Here is a 19,429-nt window from a genome sequence, read left to right as displayed (position 1 = left end):
CTGAGGCTTACCTCCACGCTGAATATTCTGCTCCCTAAAGCAAACGGCTGAGTCCTAGGACCTCAAGAAAACATCTAAGTAAAAGCCCCTGCCAGTGACCCAGCTGTCCATTCCTGGGTATAGACCCAAAAGAATTGAAAACAGGTGTTCAAACAGAAACTGGCACACAAGCGTTCACAGCAGCATTTTTCACGATCGCCAAGAGGTGGAAAAGACACGAGTGTCTGTCAGCTGACGAATGGGTAACCAGAACGTGGTCTCCGCGCACAGTGGAATGTCATTCAGCCACAACAGGGAATGTAGTTCCGATACCCGCTAGCACAGGGATGGGCATGGAAAACATTATGCCGAGGGGGAGAAGCCGAGCCTGAAAGCCCACATGTTGTCTGATTCTGTTTACATAAATATCCAGAATAGCAAATTCATAGAGAAGCAGGTTGCTGGGTGCCAGGAGCTGGGGGAGGGGAGGAGGCATGATGGCCTGATGGGGCTAAGGTTTCCTTTTGGGGGAATGAAAACTGGACTGGACAGTGGTGATCGCTGTGCCGCTTTGTAAATGTACCAAATGCCCCCTAAATTGTACGCGATGAAACGGATAAAATGGCGAATGTTACATTTTGTGTATTTTACCACAATAAGAGAGAAAAGCAGTCCCTACCTAGGATCTCCTCAGTGTGGTGTCTCTCTGAATCCCAAGTGAGGATAAGCACGTAATACGGAGTCTCTTGAAATATCATCCTGTCCCTGCTCGTGGGTTCTCCAGAACCACCTGCAAAGAAACAATCTTTCTCCCTGACCTTTTGCCTCTGGCACCTTCTGTCCCAGATCCTATTCCAAATTACTTTGTTCCTTGAACAACTCCTCTGTCTACTGAGAAATACTGGCCATGTCTGAAAGTCAACCAGCGTTTATAATGTATCTTGCTTTTCTTTCTGTTGTACACTTTGGAAAACCTGGCATTTGGGTGAGGTTAAAAAAGGATATCGCCCTTCCTCTGCTTCCCAAGCAGCACAGAGCTCGGCTGGAACGCCGGATGGTTGGCTCGACCAACCGGTGGCGTTTTCCCAGAGAGCCTTTCTCCGGGGACCTCCTGGGACTTTCCCAGATGTGCAAGGCTTTGAACGTGGACTTTGAAGAAGCTCTGAAGAACCCAGACAGGTAGGGAGATCAAAGGCCCACGGCCGGGAATGCCCCATGGGGGAACCGCATTTCTGGGGAAGGACCCATGGTTGGGCCGCTCTACCTGGGCGGATGGGCTCATCGGGGCTGCCGTTGGGACCAAGCTTCAGGGATGGACAGCCTCAGTGTGACCACTTCCACTGAGGATGTGTGTCTGTGTGATAAAAGTGCAGAGAGAGACTGACCTTTTTTTTCCCTAGATTTTTCCTTCATATTGGGAACTTTGGACCCTAGCAGGATTCCGTTATGTTTATCAACTGATTTGTTGACAAAGAAAACTTAGCTAGTCCTGGCTTGAGTCCGACCCTATCTCACAAATTCATACTTCCACCCGGTCATTCAGCTCCCGTGTGTGAGACCAGCTCCTCCCTCATTCCCAAGGAATTCTAGCGGCTGGCTTAGAGTGTCACTTCTCCATGTGACCAGTTCTTTCTGGCCTCTCCGGGGACATGGAGCTGGACCCCACTGCAGAAGGAAGAATTCACTTCCCTGGTGCTTTGGACCTTTTTTGATGCCACTGCCCCCCCCTGGGCTGGCGGTACCTGCCTTGTGAGCACGCGGTCAAATCCACCTCTACGTGGCCTGTGCCCCTGGACAGCCCCTGGCACAGAAGGGCTGTTCGCTCCCTGTTTGCTTAGCTAGTAGCCCCATCTTTCCTTTCTAGACCCCCTGGCCGGCCCTGCTGCAATCCCCCCCCCATGACTCAAGTACACCCACTTGGATAAATGAAATCCATCTGTGGTAGGTGCCTCAATGCTCGGATGAGCCCAGCTTAGGAAAACTGAGTGCTGTGAGTTGCCGTTTGGGGCATTAGCCTTAAACTATCTTGAATTATTTTCTATTGTATATGTATTTTGTATTTTGTTTGGTTAGGGCCTTGAAGAAGTCTTAGGATTAAAATGCATGTTGTTCCTTAGTGGCAGGACCAGGCTGGGGAGGCAGGCACTGGAGCGGGGCCTGGGGATAGAAGCAAACTGATCCGGAAGGCTGGTGACGGTGGCTGGGCAGTGGGAGCAGACGTCTCCAGGACTCGGTCTGTACAGTCGCTGAGCTAAGCTGGCGGGGCGGGGGGGGGGGGGCCTGGGAGGCAGGCCTGAGAAGCCAGAGGATGATGGCAGTTGTGCTGGGTGTCAGGGCTGTGGAAAGCAGCCTGTCAGACAGGGTTAGAATTCCTTCTCCTCAATTTACTAGCCCTGTGACCTTTAGCCAGTGGCTAACCGTCGCTGAGCCTCAGTTTCCTCACTTGTGAAATGGTGATAATAGCATCTTTCTGGAGAAGTTATCCTGAGGATTAAATCAGTTGGTACCTTGAAAACGTTTAGCACTGTTTCTAGCAAACAGTAGATGATCTGTAAATGGAGCTTTTATTCGCCTGAGCAACAGTTTTCGTTATTGGTCCTGGTGATTTCATTTTGGGGTGTGCCAGCCCTGTGCTCTGACAGCCAACAGCCCCATTTTTCATTCTGCCTCTTACCACCTTCCCCCAAAGCAAGACACCTGGCCTACAACACACAGGTGACACAGTGGGCCTCTCTCCTCGGTGATGCTGGGAAGCTGTGGGTCCAGAGGCCGCCCGGGGCAAGGACACGCTCTGGGAAGGCCGATCACTCATGCAGTTGGTGGTCAGCTGATCCATGCTCAGCTCAGCTGGGCAGTTGGGCTCTTCGCATCCCCCTCCTGAGATGGTGGGCTTACCTGGGCATGGTCTTGTGCTGGTGATGGCAGAGGACAAGAGGCAAGCCCAGGGGCACGGGTGCTTTCCAAACCTTCAGTCACATCACGTCCGCTAACATCAAGGCAAACCACATGGCCAAACTCAGAGTCAGGGGGCAGGAAATCAAATTGGGGTTTTGCCAGAATTAAGCCAAAAGCCCTTTGGATGGTTTGCTGCAGGAAGTCCTTCCATCCATGAGACACAGAGAATTTCTGCCTTTCCCCTCTTGTTTCTCGGTCGTGGGTCACCACCGGGGAGACTGAGTCCCCAGCCTAATAGCATGCCCCCAGTTTTCCCACGTGCCACTTTATCTCAGGCCGTCTAGTCCCAAAGAGTGAAGAGGACAGCTCACAGATGCCATTTATTCCATTAACTTTGCCAATGGTCCTAAAATAAACCTAGCCCTGGGAATCTGCAGAGCCCACATGATAGATGGTATATCTTGGCAAGGACCCATGACACCGGGAGAAGGCAATGTGGTTCCTTCTGTTGTCTGGCTCGGCCGATGACAGTGGTGTTTGTGAGGGTAGTTGAGCTCATGGGCATTGCCCATAGTTTCCAAAGTTCATTGCTCCATTTTGAGATCACAGTCTGAACCCCTGACCTTGGCCAGCTCTTACTAGACGTGTGACCCAAGCCACCAGAAGGATTGAGGCGGGCTTGGGTCAAGGCCACTACTCCTGTTGGATAAATACCTCAAGCTCTCACTGGCTTCCTGGGGCTGAGTCACTGTTTAGCCACCCTCTCCACTTGGAAAGGGCAGCATGTGGTCAATGTTATTCTGAACATGGTTTCCCCCACCCAAGCCCCCCTCTATGTACCCTGGCCACGAGGGTTCTTGGAACCTTTGGAAAACAGCATGGCAAAAGTGACACTGACCAGATGTGGTCATCAAGTGTCCTTTGGCCAGTTGGCTTTCTTGGGATGACTGTCTTCAAGCTGTGACTGTGTGACTCCAACTTGGTTTCATGTCCTTGCTCAACGGGATGAATGTAGTGTTCATGAGAAGATATCTTCCCTTTGTCATCATTCGGTCACTGAATGGATATGTGTTGAACACCTGTGTGGTGCCCATGCTAGGGTTCCGGCAATGAATAAATGCCAAATTCGTCTTCATGGAACGCAGAGCCTCGAGGAGAGGACACATGAGGAAACAGGCGGCCACAAGACACAATAGAAGGAGTTCCGGTGGGGGTAATTCCAGGGCGGTCAGTGGAAGGGCCACTTGCTCCATCTCCCCAGAGAAAGCAACGACTGAGTGTAGGAGCTCCTCAAGTGAAGAGGTCAGGAGGAAGGTTCTCAGGGCAGAGGCTGCTGCATGTCTAAGAGAATGGAAGTGAGAGGTGGTGGGTTCAGACTGTCGAGAAGGGCTGGAGCAGGGGGTGTAGAGGGTCGAGCCATGCTGATGAGTGGGAGCTTCTGCCAAGAGCGCTGGGGGGACACTGAGGGATTCGCAGCAGGAGAGAGGCAAGAGCAGACGTGCGTTTCACGTGGTTCTCAGGCTGCAGCGTCCGATGTGGATCCGAGGGGAGCTTTCTGGAGCCCGGAGACTGATTTCAGGGAGATAACAATGGCTTGGAGCAGCTCATGGCAGTAAGGGGAGAGGACATCTGATATTTACCAGATCTAGGCAAGCGATCAGATGTGACAACAGTCAGTATGCTGGCCTGAGCAACTGGAGGCTGGTGGTGCCATTTGCTGGAGAAAGAGCAGGGTTGGTTTGGGACAAAAATCTGAGCTTTGTTTTTGGGCACATTGAGAGTGCGACATGCATATTCCCTAAACGGAAGCAAGGGTGAGCCCCTTCTCAGAAACGCCCAGAACCCTCTCTTCCTTTCTCTAGCAGATGTTTCTGGACTATCTACTATATGCTAGACGTTGTTGTAGACACTCACCGAGAGAGGAATCACTCAGGCGAGCTGATATAACCTCAGCTACCTGCTTGCTAAAGCCTACCCACAAACCGAAAACAGGGGTTGATGTCTCGAGCCAGCCACCAGACAAAGCTTAGCGTTAATCAGACTGGCGACCAAGGGTGACCTAAGGAGGCTCCCAAGGGGCGAGATGTGCGAAGCCGGACGAGCGGATGCCTTAGGGCCACTTACGCTGGAATGACACGTGTTGCAGTTGGAGAATAAGGTCTGTGTTAACTCCTGAATTTTCTGTTTGTATTTTCCCTGAAGGTTATGTATTTCACAAATCCAGAAGATTCTCTCGGGGAACTTGGAGAAAAAGACCATCCGAAGTGGGGAGGCAGGTAAGTGCTTGTCGCCAGTGGATTCAGTCAAATGCCACAGCACCCCAGGCCAGCGGTGGTTTCTGCAGAAGGAGACCAGACGCGAGGCCAGGGCACTGGTCTGTAAGTCCCAGTTTCTACCCACTGCACACTGTGTGACATCAAATAGGCCCCGTAAATATTTGTCAGATACACCACGGGATGGTGAATGAAACCGGGCTTGGCAAACACATCTTCATACGCTAATCGGTCACAGGGAAGACAGACGTGCTGGTGCAAATAAATAGGGTTTAGATTGGAAAACGAAACAGAAGCCCTGTCAAGCATGCACAGATCTTCTCTGTCCCTTTTAGCTCTAACCAGTCATGAGTTGGACATCACATCTGCACTTGTGCAAGAGGACTTTTCTGATTTAGAATGAAGAGCCAGGCTAGGTCTGTCCTGCTGGGAAAAGGCTCATTGAACCTCACCGGGCCTGGACAGTTCAGCTCCTTAAAAACTAAAAAAAAAAAAAAGATTTATTAATTTATTTTAGAGAGGGAGGGGGTGGGGCAGAGGGGGAGAGAGAATCCTCAAGTGACTCCCCGCTGAGCGCAGAGCCCGACATGGGGCTCATTTCATGACCCTGAAATCATGACCTGAGCTGAAATCAAGAGTCAGCCGCTCAACCGACTGAGCCACCCAGGCGCCCCCTTGAAGGAGATTTTTTTTAGATAAGCTGCCTGAGGTCAGAGCCAGCCTCCTTCCCCGGGGAGGCTAACTGATGTCTTCTTGTCTGTGGGTTCTGGTTGACTGGAGACCCTGAAAGTAGTCTGAGACCATCTCCGGGCTCAGGGAGAAGACTTCGGGGATTGGGTATGATGTCTCCCATGCATGTGCCACTATGAAAGCAGACATGGGTGTCCAAAGAGAGGACACGCTTACTCCACAAGAGTGCCCCTGCCCAAAATCGCCCTCACAGGTGGGGTTCTTGCCAGCTCAGCACAGCCAGAGGTGACCCGAGATTTGAGACGTGAGCCCGCATTCTGAACCACAGCATGAAACAGTATCATACGGTTGGTGAATCAGAGTGTTAATGTCAGGAGAGGAAACAGGTGCCCACGCTCACTCAGCCAAAATTATGGCAAGGCCGTTAGCAAGTCGATGGGGCTCGTGGTGCTTAAGGTCCTATCCCATGATGAGGCTGAGGGTTTGGGGGATGGCCCAGCAGCACCCTGTTCCCCCAGCTCTGCGCTGACAGGAGATGAGCCTGCAGGGGCCCCCTGCCCACAGCCTCTCACGCCTCACCTGGTCGGCATCTTTGGCTCCTCCATCTGCCCTCCTGTCAAAGGCTCTCTCTTTTTAATCAGCTGTGCAAGGATGAGCTAAAGCTCCTTGCAAAAAGCCTTCTTTGCTTTGGAATCCTGTTTCACACCTATGAGCTGGGGTTTCTGGGGACCGCATTCCCCCGAGGACAGTGAGGCTCACAAGGACTCTGCCTGCTCGTGATGGGTCTTTGAGCTGCACTGTCACCTTTCCGGTGGCCAATAACTAAACACCAATGCCCAGTAGCTTCAACAGGGGACTGGGTAGCGAGATCCTTTCCCAGGGGAGATTTGGCGATGCCTGGAGATATTTGGGGTCGTCACAACCTAGTGGGGAGGGTGCTACTGGCATCCATGGGTAGAGGCCAGGGATGTTGGTAAGTCACCTACAAGGCACAGGGCAGCCCCATGACAGAGAATTCCCTGGCCCCAGATACGAACAGTGCCAAGGGTGAGAGACGCTGTCACGGGAGGGCATGGTGAGGCCCCCAAGAGTGTGTCGGCCAGTGTCCCTTCCCCATGAAGCCTTTCCAGTTCCCCAAGTGGAGGGCAGCTCATGTGCCTCTGAAGTCCTACAGCTATGGGTCAGCTGCTCTTGGATACTTATCTCTATGTTACCTTGTAAGGCTGCTCACTGTATCCCCCGGGGGCCAGTTAGTGCCCTGGGGCCCATGCGGACCTTATTGCTTTGTTCCTGGAGCAGCCCAGTGAAGCCACCCGCCCATCTGCTCTGCGGCTGGAATGGAATGGAAGGTGGGAGGAGTTGACATGTCTCTTGGAAGGGGCGCCATCAAACCACCTACTCATCACGGCATTCTCTCCTTAGACGTGATTCTCACTTGTCTGGGCTCCAAATGGGAACTCCACCAGCCCCAGCTTTTCCAGTCTGAGACCTTGGCCAAGCTCTACCTGATGGCACTGGCCCAGGGCACCACCAGCCCCACAAAGGAACTGGAGAGGCTTCTGCGAGGTATTTTCTTACTGGCACTCAGCATAGAGCCCCAAATGCTCTCTGGTTTGAGGGTCCCCAGCTTGGCGTTTGGTCATCCGTTTGGAGATCAAGGTCACCCTGGCAGATAAGAGCAAGGCCCATGGTGTGACCTCATCACGGGATTTAACCTCGGTCTGCAGCTATAACGTAGGAATAATAGTTCTCCCTAGGTTGCTTTGAAGCCTAGAGAAGGTAAGTCGCCGTGAGGTTCTAGAACGATGTCTGGCACGTACGGGGCGCTCAGTAAATGTCATGTATTTTTCTCATAAGAACCCAATCCTGCCCAGCCAGCTGAAATGGAGACTCTACCTACTTCTTTGAAAAGAGCAAACGGTTGTGTTGTGTCTTCTGATGGGCTTTCTGGAAGGAAGGCATGGTTCGGACACCTGGCCCAGTGTGCTGTTTAGAGGTTTCATGTGTACGTCAATGTTACGTTTCCTTTGCTTTCTCTTTTCTTAACTTCACATCATTCCATAAAGTATTCAGGTCACTTCTTTCTTTCCTTCTCTCCCTTTCCAACTCTAGTAACCCCCAGGCTCCCCTCTCTGTTCCCTAAGTTCCTCTCCAGACGCACTGCCTTCTTTGGGTAAGACAGATGGGCATCATTTGAGGACGACTTCTAAGCAGGTACCGTGGAAAATGCAAGGTCTCCAAAGCCACACAGCGGCCAGTCAGAGGGACTGCATTTCCAGGACGGGGCGGCAAAGCTCTGTTATTCCAGAGCCAGACAGGCTGGCCAGCCCCCCCGCTGCTGCCCCACCCTGAGCCTGGAGAAAGGGCCTGGCTGCCAGCCGGAATCAGCCCAGGCCACAAGGCCTCTGACTCAGTCCTTCCCCGCTGTGCTGGGGGCTGAGAGCAGGCTGCGGCATTCCCGGCACTGGGACGACCCTCACTCAACAGTCTCCTTTGCTCCTTCCAAGCGTTTGTCCCAGTGTCTTTGAGAGTGGGACTGAGCTCCAGCTTCCACGTCCCCTGCACCCAGGTCGGAACACTCCCCAGGCACCCAAGGAAAGGCCGTGGAGATCCAAACATGAGTGCATTGAAAAGCAAGAGAATTTGGAAAGAGAAGACGGAGTTACTGTTAATGCTGTGGTCTTTGACACTCTAGGACGGTGTCACTGAAAAGACTGAGCCCTGCTAAGACAGCCACTCTGCTCCAAGCCCCCTGGGAGCCTGGGCCTGGCGGGGGGGGGGGGCATCCAGGTCGGCGCAGAGATGAGACACCCCCTGCCCAGACTGTCAACAACTTTCAGGGTCCGCGCCTGGTCCTAGGGATCGTGTGCCCACGATGTTCCGTGGACATGGCCAGCCTTCGTGCTCCTGCGAAAGCAGGACGTGCGTCACAAGGACAGTTTGGATAGTCTCGCGGCTACTGCTTTGTGTGCTACTGTCCTGGAGTGGCGGGCGCCGTGCAGTGACCACGCACGGCTGTCCCAGCTGCTCATTTCCTTCCACCAAGAGTCCAGGACGAGCCGTACTTCCGCAGGACCCGTTTATTCTCTAGGAGGAACCCCCAAAAGGAAACGGTACACTTTTACTGAAAAGGAGCCACTTGGTTTCAGAGTACCTCAGAAGCACATGATTAAATTATTACTTTCCTGTTCGATATTGAGGTTTTCGGTAAAACAACAGCAATATTGAAGTTCTGTCTTCCCCTGACTCTGACCTAGCAGGTTATCTTCCTATCTTTTTTTTTTTTTTTAAAGATTTTATCTATTTGACAGAGATAGAGACAGCCAGCGAGAGGGGGAACACAAGCAGGGGGAGTGGGAGAGGAAGAAGCAGGCTCATAGCAGAGGAGCCTGATGTGGGGCTCGATCCCACAACGCCAGGATCACGCCCCGAGCTGAAGGCAGACGCTTAACCGCTGTGCCACCCAGGCACCCCGGTTATCTTCCTTTCTTCCCTCGACAAATGTCGAGCGCTTAACTTATCCTAGGCACTGGGCTAGGAACTCGGTGTCCGGGGGTTAGGGGACAGACAAGCCAACCTGAAACGACGCCAAAGCACAAGGAAGAGCATGACCGGTCATGACATGAGCTACCAGCTCCGGAGTGCCTCCTCTGCGTCCCCAGCGCAGGTGAGCGACAGTGCCGCGTACGGGAAGGAGGCGGTCCTGAAATCCCGGAGGAAAAGGAGCCAGAGCAGAGAACAGGGCCTGACACCCGCAGGTGCTCAATAAATATTTGCCAAACGAGAGCCTGAACAGAGCCAGGTGCCGTGAGCGTGGTTGGAGAGGGCTCGGTAGCCCCGTGTGCCCGAGAGTGGATCTTTGTTCTGCCCCCTTTTCTCCGTGGTCTTTGCGGTTCGCAGTGTGACATCCTTTTTTGGATCCTGACTTATGTCATTTTTCATTACCTAGAACCTTGAGCTCACTAGGCTTTGGATTCTGCTGATAGAATCCCCTCATTCCGTTAACTCGGACCAATGTGTGCAAGACCGTGTCGGGTCCTGGGGAGGGAGTGGCAAGGAAGCCAGCCAGTGTGCCCACCCAGCAGAGACATGACGTGGTAGCAGGTGGTGGTAATAGTGAGTCTGGGAGGAAAAATAAAGCCAGTTTGGGGGAAGGTGGGGGTGGGGTGCTACCTTCCATATGGAGTCAGGTGCATCTCTGATGGGGGAGGGATGGAGCCCCGTGACTCTTCTATGGAACAAGCCACAAGGAGGCAGTTTTGGGGTCCAGTGAGCCAGAGACTAGTGGTCTTGGGTCCCCTGGAGGGCCTTTGGCTTTGTGCCAAGGGCTTGAGATGCCACTGGAAACCTGAGGGCCGTGGGTGTTATAACTCACATTTTAGAATAAGTCTCAGTGGTTGGGGGAGGCTGGCAGTGAATCGGGCTACCCCTTTCCTGCCTCCTGGGAGCCCTTAGTGGCGGGGGTCCCCTGTTTGGACGTCTGTGGGGCAAAGTCCCAACAGCCACTGGGCAGCTGCCTTCATCCCACACTCATCCCTCAGCAGGTGGTCACTGTTGTCCCATCTCATGCCAGGTCAGGCGGGGGGCTGGCGGTACAGAGATAACAGAGGCCCACCCCTTGCCCTCAAACTGCTCACAGCCTAAAGAGAGAGAGGGAGGAGGCGGGGAGAGAGAGGAGCAGGGGCCAGTAAAAAATATCGCATGCACTGAGAGCAGCCGTTTCCCAGTTTCGGCAGCCGTAGTGGCTGAGTAAGATGAGTGGGGAAGGCGGCCGAGGAGGGCACGAGAGCTCTGAACTGTTTCTGCAACTTCTTAGGCATCTTCAGCTATTTCTAAATAAAGAATCATTTCAAAAATGCATCCCCTAAACAAGCAACAGAAGCAAAACATGGTGTGGTGAATGCCAAGGTCAAGGTTGTACAAAGGGCCGTCGGACCTCACACTGTATCTTATACAACTCACTGCAACTATCAGGTCCTGACGTCCCCCTTCTGTTTCCTTTACTAGCTCAGTTGCCTGGGAAGGTCAAGGAAAGACCCCCCATAAAGAAGATGATCATTTCCTTGAAGATCAATGACCCCCTGGTCACTAAAGTTGGTAATGTACACCAGTCTTCTTATGCCAAGAATGCCCTTGCACCAGCGGCCCTCCCAGATCTGCAAACACAAACAAATTGCACATGGTGTTCAGTCCTTCCTTATTAGAAATAGCTGAGCGGAGCAGAGAAGGTGCTAGAGAGAGGTGCTCATCCCCTGAAAAGAGGTGTGGAGGATGCCGAGGAGGAAGGACGTAGCAGGCATTGGGGCAGACCGATGATAAGGAAGCCCTCTGGCCCGCCCCCCCAGGGCCGCACTGGACATGCCCCTCCCTCGCTCCGCTCACCCTCTCCCACCCCAGCCTGGCCCCCTGGAAACAGAGACCGACTTCTGTCTTAATGCCGCACGTGTGCAGCCACATGCTGTCATGGTCTGTGGATCTGCAGGTCGGGACACCATCCGCGGAAGCCCTGGGCAGGCCGGTTGTCCCCAGAGAGCACCGGGCCGGGCTGCAGTGCTGTTGGGGATCAGGTAGACTGACTTAGAATAAGCCCAGTCCCTCTGCTCCCGGGTCACAGGAGCTCAGTTCTTCGACATGACATCATCCTGGCCCTTGCCAGGAGTCCTTAACCTTTTTGAAGACCCCAGACTCCGAGGAAAGTCTGCTGTAAGCTAAACGTCCTCTCCAGGCGCACACAGCATTCTGGACATATCTGGGCAGTCACCTCCCAGCACAGCACACGGAGCCCAGGTTCCCAGGACCCCTGAGGCACAGACCCCAGGCTGGGCTTAGAGCAAGTAGCGTTCTTTCAGCAGGAGCTGGTTTTTCTTAGGCTTCGTCCTCGACTCCTTTGGGGAGGGTGGGAGCCCAGGCTGGAGCTGTGCCCAGGTCCGAGCAGGTGCATTTCCTCTAAGGGCATCTTTGCCCACCCAGCCGGGGACACTCGAGCATCCCGCAGGGAGGGCACCCGCAAGTAAGGGACGCAGGGTACAGAGCCCAAGCTGACGGCTTTCTCTCTCGGCTGCTGCTCCCCAGCCTTCGCCACGGCCCTGAAGAACCTCTACTTGGGCGAGGTGGAAATGGACATGGATGATGTGCTGGGCGTGCTGGCTTCCGCACACATTCTCCAGCTCAGCAGCCTGTTTCAAAGGTAAGTGTGGCAAGGCGCGGGCCCGGGCCCGCCCAGGGCAAGGTAGAAGGGGGCCCTCCTGGCCCGTGAAGAGAACGTTCCTCTTCTGTGGGCTTGGACACCTGGGTTTCTCGGCACAGAGCACAGCTGAGTCTGCTGAGGCCCTGAGGCACTCATTCACACGTAATGAGCTCACAGCAGGGCCACCGCCCCAGCAACGTGCTCCTTCCAGCCAATCGGTCCTGACTCACTGCATGCCGTGCAGGTGGGGCTCTCTGCCTGGGAGCTATTCTACAGGTGTGCAGCGTGACTTCCGGGGGGCGGGGCGCGAACCATGCTTGCTTGTCAGTTTCACCCACATTCACTTGTAGCCAAAAAGCCTCTCGTTTATCGCATACACAGCCCAGCTGGCCGTTCGAAGACAGGCTGACTCTTCACTGTCTGGATTTACTTTTCCTGCTTGTTTTTCTTTATATTTTTATTATTACAAATATTGCCCATGATAATTGTAGATCTTTTAGAAGAGTTAAAAACGCAACGATCAAAGTGCAAATTGCCCGCCAATCCGGCTGTCCATTTGGGGGCACAACCTTTCTCCTGGGTGTTCAGACCCTGCTGGCCCACCGGGGCTGCCCATCAGGGGGGACAACAGGGGGAATCAGGAGGCGTTTACAGTGGATTGGCATCAAATGTGAAAGCTAGTTCAACCTGCCAAGTGGGTCCATGGGCACTGAGAGAACGTGTGCGCGCTGAAGGAGTGAGGGGGAAATGCAGCTCCGGGCGCTGAGATTCAGAGGCTGCCAGGTTTTTTGTTTTGGTTTTGGTTTTTGTTTTTGTTTTTGTTTGATTGAGAGAGGGCAGAGGGAGAGGGAGTGAGAGAATCCCAAGCAGATGTTATGCTGAGTGCAGAGCCTGATACAGGGCTCAACACCACGACCATGACCAGAGCTGAAATCAAGATCCGGACGCTCAACTGACCAAGCCAGCCAGGCACCCCAAGGCTCCCCGTTTTCATTAGGCTTTTTCTGCAGAGCCAAAAGCAACCTAGGGTGCGAGCAGCAGGGGCTGTGCTCAGCCCTGTGGTTAGCTGTTCCTTGTTCTAATGTGCCTCAGTGGTCTCAGCTGTGAAATGGGGCTCCTTACATTTGACCTACTTCGCAGGACTTTGTTGGGGGTGAGGAGATGTGCTCTGAGATGGAGCATTGCCGTAGTCAGACCCTGCCCTCAGCTCTTGGCGAGGGTGACCTCATTCCTCCTCCCTGCAGCCCTAGCAGGTGGTGCATGACTATGTCCACTCCACAGGCAAGACAACTGAGGCCTCATGAGGTGAGTAACCTGCTCAAGGCCACAGTAGAGCAGCCAGAACTTGCAGGAAGTCGAGGGCCCCAGAACCTGGGCCCCTAACACTGTCCGTTTCTGCTTTGCTAGGGTGAGGTGGTGGTGTCACCCGCTCGCTCATGGACCGAAGCCTTCCTGCTCCCCTCCCTTCAGGGGCATTTGGTGAAGCTGGGTTTGCTTGGGGCCAGTCACCTGCCAGTTTATTCCATCCCACCTTCAGTCACTCATCTGCTCCTTTAAGAACAATGTCTCGGGTGTCTCCAGGACACCGGGAACAGTGAGGACGAGAGGGACAGAATCCCTGCTCTCTAGCACTTCCTGCCCTACAGTCTCCAGGGCACAGGAAATGAGTAAAGTGGACTGAAGGATGGGGATCCCAAACGGGACATTTTGTGTTATGATTAATTTCAAGTAAACAGGTCCCTGTGATTAACCAGAACAGTTCTTAGAACTCCCCTTTTCCTGTATCCTGTAATATTGCCCCATTCCAGTAACATTTATGAAAGGTTAAGTGAACCAAATGGAAAATCGTTGATGGGATTCATTTTTTCTAGAATATTTTGTCCCTTCCCTTGGGCTTTTCCAGGGATGTGTGCCTCCTGCACTCAAATCCCGAGCTCCAAGGTGGTATCTTCTAGCTCTCTGATTTCTTGTACCTGACATGATTCCACACAGAGAGGGGACTCGGGGCAGCGATGGTCCGCTGGCAGCTTGCTCCACTCTCCGCCTCAAGACTTTGTTTGAGGAAATGAAGGAAGGAAGGAAGGAAGGAAGGAACGAACGAACGAACTTCCCGTCCAAGTTAAGGGAGGACAAGGGCTGCTCTGGAGAGGGCAGGGCAGGACCCCTCCTGAGACTCTACTTTCTGTAGAGCCCACACAGCCAGATTCAACCCTGAGGACAGTTGTGAGCCCGTATCTCATTCTTGGGGCTCCTGAAGTGACTCAGGCCAGACACCCGATCGGGAGTATCAGGAAGCCTTATCGGGGATGCAGGCTCTCGAGGCCTGGGCGTGACAGCCGAGGGGACCAGAGTCTTGACAAGGTGTTCGAGCCCGTCAGCTCAGCCTGACCTGCAGGGTGGGTGGCTGTGGGAGGTGGGAGAGCAGCGGGTGTAGGCAGAGCCAGGTGGTGGTGGATGGTCTGGGGCTCCCTACACTGGGGCTGAGGGTCTGGCTTTTGCTGAGATTTCCCACGCGCCGTTGCACTGCACGCACCACCCATCTGCAGCTCCGTGCAGCCGTAGTAGTAACGACTACCCCACAGCTTCCTTGCTCAGGACGTTCCAGAGCAGCTGTTTCCTGGTGCTCTGATATCTCTGACCCGAAAGCTGGAAGGTCAGCTCCCTCCAGGAGCAGGGTCTGCAGCGTCCATCTAAGCCCTGGCTGCCCTACGGCAGGCCCAGATTCGAAGCCCCAGCTTACTCTTGGAGCCCTAGCCCTGGCTGTTTGGGGCTGAGCCAAGCATGACAGGTCCTTTGTTTTCCTTCCTCCACCCCATGACCTGTTTTAAAGGTCAGAGTAGCAAGGGCTGTGGAGATAGTGAGCTGTCATTGCACAGGGGAGCAAACCTCAGCCTGCCGGGGGCCAATGGGGCTTGCTCAAGATTCTCCAGGTGTTGTTGGGGGTATTAGAGGTCAGATCCAGGGGGGCCTGGCACACAGCTGGGCTGGCTTCACCTGCCTTTGAGAGGCTGACGGTACAGTTGGCAGGGGTGTGGCGGCACAAGCCTCAGTGTGTGTGTGTGTGTGTGCGCGCGCGCACGCGTGTGTGTGGTTGGGGGGTACAAGGGTGTGTGTAGGAGTGTGTGTGTGTGTGTAGTGGAACAGAAATGCCCTGGATCACTCTGATAGCATCACAAATCCAGGTGCTGGACAAGACCTCAAAAGTCATCTTGGCGGAGCTCCCAGCCAAGTGCAAAATCACCCCGAGGGCTGCTTAGGTCTGGATCCCACACCGCTGAGGCCGCCTGTCTTCGGGGGATGCGGTGTGTGCACGCGGGTTCCAGCTGGTCCTGTTCCTTGGTTTCGTGCATCGCGTGTGTGCATTGGCACAGCTGGGGTCATGCGTGCTGCGTGCATGTATGTGCGTGCTTCAGGCTTGCTTTGTGTCCCCTGATCTGGGGAAGCCTGACCATTCCAGTGCAGCCTGGCCAATGAGTCTGACAGTGAGAAAGAGGGGGCACACGTGAGCGTGTCAGCCTCGTGGAGCACAAATTTCTGTAATCCAGCTCCAGACCCGGCTAATTCTGCTTGCGTGTCTCACTGGCAAAAACCAGCACCGGAAGAACACAGTGCCTGGTGGGCAGCAGGACCAGCACCTTCCGCACACCCCCTTTTTGCACCTCGGTTCCCACCCCCACCACCATCCTGGAGTTGATGCAAACCTCTGGGGTTGCCAACTTCTGTGAAAGCAGCCTGGGGCCCTCCCGAAACCGCAGTTCTCTCTCTGCAGGTGCGTGGCCATGATGGTGAACGGACTCACGCCAAGCACTATCAAGGACTTCTACCTGGCCGGCTGCAAGGTGAGGATAACCTGGACAGAGGGCATCGCACCTGGGGACCTTCAGGAGCACCTCATGCTCTAGGACTTTACCCACCGGGCCCAGCTCTAAAAGAAAAATCTCTCTGAAAGCACCCACTTATGGGTACCAATATTTTATTTTGCCAAGGAAAATTTGCCAATTTAAAAAATCTTTTTAATTTAAAAGGACATTTTAAAACCAAAAATTGAAAAAAAAATGAAAAATAGAACAGACTTAAAATTAGGGGGTCAAATATAAGCATAGCCTTTCTCACTAAAATAACAGTCTTCCAGGACATTCTTGTTGGAGTCAGGTGAAATTGTGTGTGTCCCCCTGCCCGGGGCCAGTCACTGTGTCAGTATTGGGAATAAATGATGTAATCTTAAGGGTCACATTATCAGAGGAGAACACTGAGACCCAAGGAGGGGGTTACTCTGATCAGAGTAACAGCTTCTGAGTGGCGGTGCTGGGCTCGAACCCCAGGCCATCTGATCCCAGCCTTCCTCTGTGAGGCCACCATTGACCTGCAAACAGTCACATCTGACCATCACGTGTTCACGGTACAATCAGCACGTCACAGTGTCTTGTGATGGCCTCTAAGAAGGTACTCACTGCCTCTTTTGTCAAAGACGGTGCAGTGCCCTCACCTTCACTCCATGAGGGACTAGAAAGTCACTCTGTGGGCAGCATTTTTGCACTGCGGCCAGCATTTCTTGGCCACTCTTTGGCCTGGGAAGGACTGTCACCCCAAGGACATGCAAGGTGTACTAAGACCCTATTGAGGTTCCTGGCCCTGGGAGAACTTTCTCTTGGACTTTGATGTTACGGTACGTGCCCCTACCAGCCTCCACGTGGGGTGCACCCTGCAGGCCCTTCCCTGATCACTGACTGACTTTGCACACCCAGTGAATTCGGTGTGCAACCCTGTGATCAGATCACCAGGGTCTGCCCCCAGCTCCGCCACTTGCTAGTTGAATAAGAAGGAAACGGGCACATAGGATTGTGGTGAGGATTAACTGAAATCCACCTAGTGCAGGGCCGGGAGCATAGCAAACCCTCCAAAAACGTTACCTGCTGCAGTGTCTGTGTTTTGAAGTAAAGATTTGAGCGTGTCTGCGGCAGGACACGCCTGGGAGCCCGCCTGTGGCATCATCATAGGCCAGCAGAGGGCGCTGGGAGTTCAGGGATCTCTTTATCCATTGGCTTTTCATTCCCTTCTCAGTACAAGGAAGAGCAGCTCACCACTGCCTGTGAGAAGTGGCTGGAAATGAACTTGGTCCCTCTAGTGGGGACACAGATCCACCTCCGGAAAATCCCGCAGGAGCTGCTTCACAAGGTGCTGCGGTCCCCCAGGTCAGAGCTGGTCCCCAGGGGTGCTGTGTGTGGGACCAGGAGTTGTCCCTGGAGTGGGCCTGGGGCAGCAGGGCTGGTCCCGGAGGGAGGTGCTCCAGGGGGCCAGGCCCAGCGTGCACTGCTCCATCCCATACTCCCCACCATCCTGCACAGCCAGCCCCAGGTGGGCGCCAAAACGTGGAGCACTGGGGGCGGGGGTGGGGATGACTCCCTTCACACTGCTTCACTGGGGTAGGGACCCTCTGGGTGCCCGCTGTCTCGTTACCCATACGGGAATTAATTCAGTAATTGCCTACGTAATTAAAAAGACATCCTGTCAACATTAATATACATTCACTGTGGAAAATGGGAAACAGAGAAAATCAGAAAATCAGAAAACAAAACCTCTCATCCTAAATCAGTTCCTATCTTTAGCCCTGCTCTTCTCCCGAACATTTCTGACCCAGACAGCTGTTTGACCTGACCTCAAGCTAACACCCAACCCTTGGGGCCCCGCCCTGTGTCCCTTCGCCAGCTGCTCAAACTAGAACCTTGGGAGTCCTTCTGCACACCCCGTGGCCCTCACCCCCGGGTGGGTCAGTCACACTTCCAGACTCAGCCCATCTCGATGGGCTTCTCCTCTCGGGCACCAGCCGGAGCCCAGACCTCCATCAACTGTTGTCTGGACCCCTACAGGGACCTCTCACTAGGGTCTTGTGTCTGCTCTTGACCCCCACCAAGAGCGTCTCTAGCCAAAGTGCTGCTGGTGTGCCCGTCTGCCCCTCTGTCTCACCGGCCACGAGGCACCCACGGGGCTACCTGAGACTCCAGTCCTGCCGAGCACCTGCCACCCACGGGTCTGCCCTCCCTCCCGCCTAAAATGCCTGGCTCCTGGCTGAGTCCTGCTGGTCCTTTGAGTCATTCATAGAAACGTCCCCAGTGCTTGACCTTTGAGGTGATTTCTAGTATTTTACCAATATAAATATAGCGCCTTGGTGACCTCCTGCAACGTACATGTCTTTATCTCAGATTATTTTCCCACATTAAATTTCTAGAAGTACCATTATGAAGTCGAAAGGACTTTCTGTTTTTGTCACAAGTGAAAAGTATTTTTAAAAATAGTCTATGCAAAAATAATTTCAACCTTGAGTTTAAATGGTAAGAACGGTACAAAGAATACTTATATACCCTTTACCCGGTTTTGGTCAATCTCTGCTATTTGCTCGGTCGTCAGCATCTGCGTGTTGTTACGTACCCACATCTTGTTTCTCTGGGGGTAAGGTGCACACATCAGGTGCTGTCTCTCCTAAATGCTTCAGTGTTTATTTGCTGATAAAAAGAACTTTTTAATGTAATCACAATGCAGTTATGAACTGCAGGCAATGTAGCATTGATGTCAAGACCTAACATCAGTGGCCTGGTACTCTCTTCTAGAACATTCTTTCTTCCAATGCAGGGCCTGGTGTAGGGTGACAGATCATTTACTTGTCAGGACTCTTTGGGCCTCTTTAAAAGGCTCTTCATACCCATGGCAAGATACCAAGATTGTATCCCCTTAGGGCAAATTTCAAAAGCGAGGAGTAAATTCTACTAAACGCTTTAGCCATGTATTAGAAATGAAATGCTTACTCATGCTTATGGGATGGAAAGCATTCTCATTTCAGAAGTTAGATCTGGACAGTTTCACTTCACTGTTGGTTTGAATTTACTGAGTGGCTTGCGATGCCCTCACACTTAAAGAGAAAGGAGGTTGCTAGAACAGAGTTCTGGTGTTGAGGGAGACCGTATTATCAGGAGGACCTCGGGAACCCCAGCCCGGGAGCACCGCCGGGGGCCCTGAGTGGGCTCCTGGTGTCATTCTCCCCACTCCCTGCTGCTTTTCCGCACATGTGCCCTCCCCCACTCTCCAGTAGAGCAGAGGTTACACAACCGGTGAAGGAAAGGTAAACAAGGCATCCGTTAGACTTTGCCTAACACTCTCCCTCCCTTGGAAACACTGAGCTGTCGCACCCTGGTAGCATTTAACCAAGAAAAGGGAAAAAATTGTCTGACCACAGCCAGAACCCTGGTGATGGCGTGGGCCTTACAAACGTACACGAGTCAGGAAAAGAGGTCAAGCACATTCCGCGTCGAGTGTCTAGACGCACAAGCTTGGGGAGACATGACTGATGTGGGAACGGGGTCCTGCTCCTCTGGCCCCTCTCCAGGAGCTGTCTGCACACAGTCCAGAGTCA

The 19,429-nt window shown here is 53.4% G+C and overlaps 1 protein-coding gene across 3 annotated transcripts in view; it reads left to right on the top strand.

Moving 5' to 3' along the window:
* BTBD16 (BTB domain containing 16) overlaps positions 1–19,429 on the top strand; it is a 46,336-nt gene that overhangs the window by 5,777 nt on the left and 21,130 nt on the right. For 2 of the 3 annotated variants that reach the window (XM_057308268.1, XM_026493621.4), the window contains 7 exons: positions 1,010–1,158; positions 5,077–5,150; positions 7,260–7,403; positions 10,845–10,934; positions 11,910–12,024; positions 15,794–15,863; positions 17,086–17,216. In XM_057308268.1, the coding sequence (XP_057164251.1) occupies positions 1,010–1,158; positions 5,077–5,150; positions 7,260–7,403; positions 10,845–10,934; positions 11,910–12,024; positions 15,794–15,863; positions 17,086–17,216 (773 nt within the window). Of the gene's footprint in view, positions 1–588; positions 1,159–5,076; positions 5,151–7,259; positions 7,404–10,844; positions 10,935–11,909; positions 12,025–15,793; positions 15,864–17,085; positions 17,217–19,429 lie in introns of those variants that run through there. The other variant, XM_057308267.1, reaches the window with a different exon arrangement.

The sequence above is a fragment of the Ursus arctos genome, unplaced genomic scaffold (genome assembly GCF_023065955.2).
Source record: "Ursus arctos isolate Adak ecotype North America unplaced genomic scaffold, UrsArc2.0 scaffold_7, whole genome shotgun sequence".
NCBI classification, from domain to species: domain Eukaryota; kingdom Metazoa; phylum Chordata; class Mammalia; order Carnivora; family Ursidae; genus Ursus; species Ursus arctos.
This window is presented reverse-complemented; position numbering and strand designations above follow the sequence as displayed.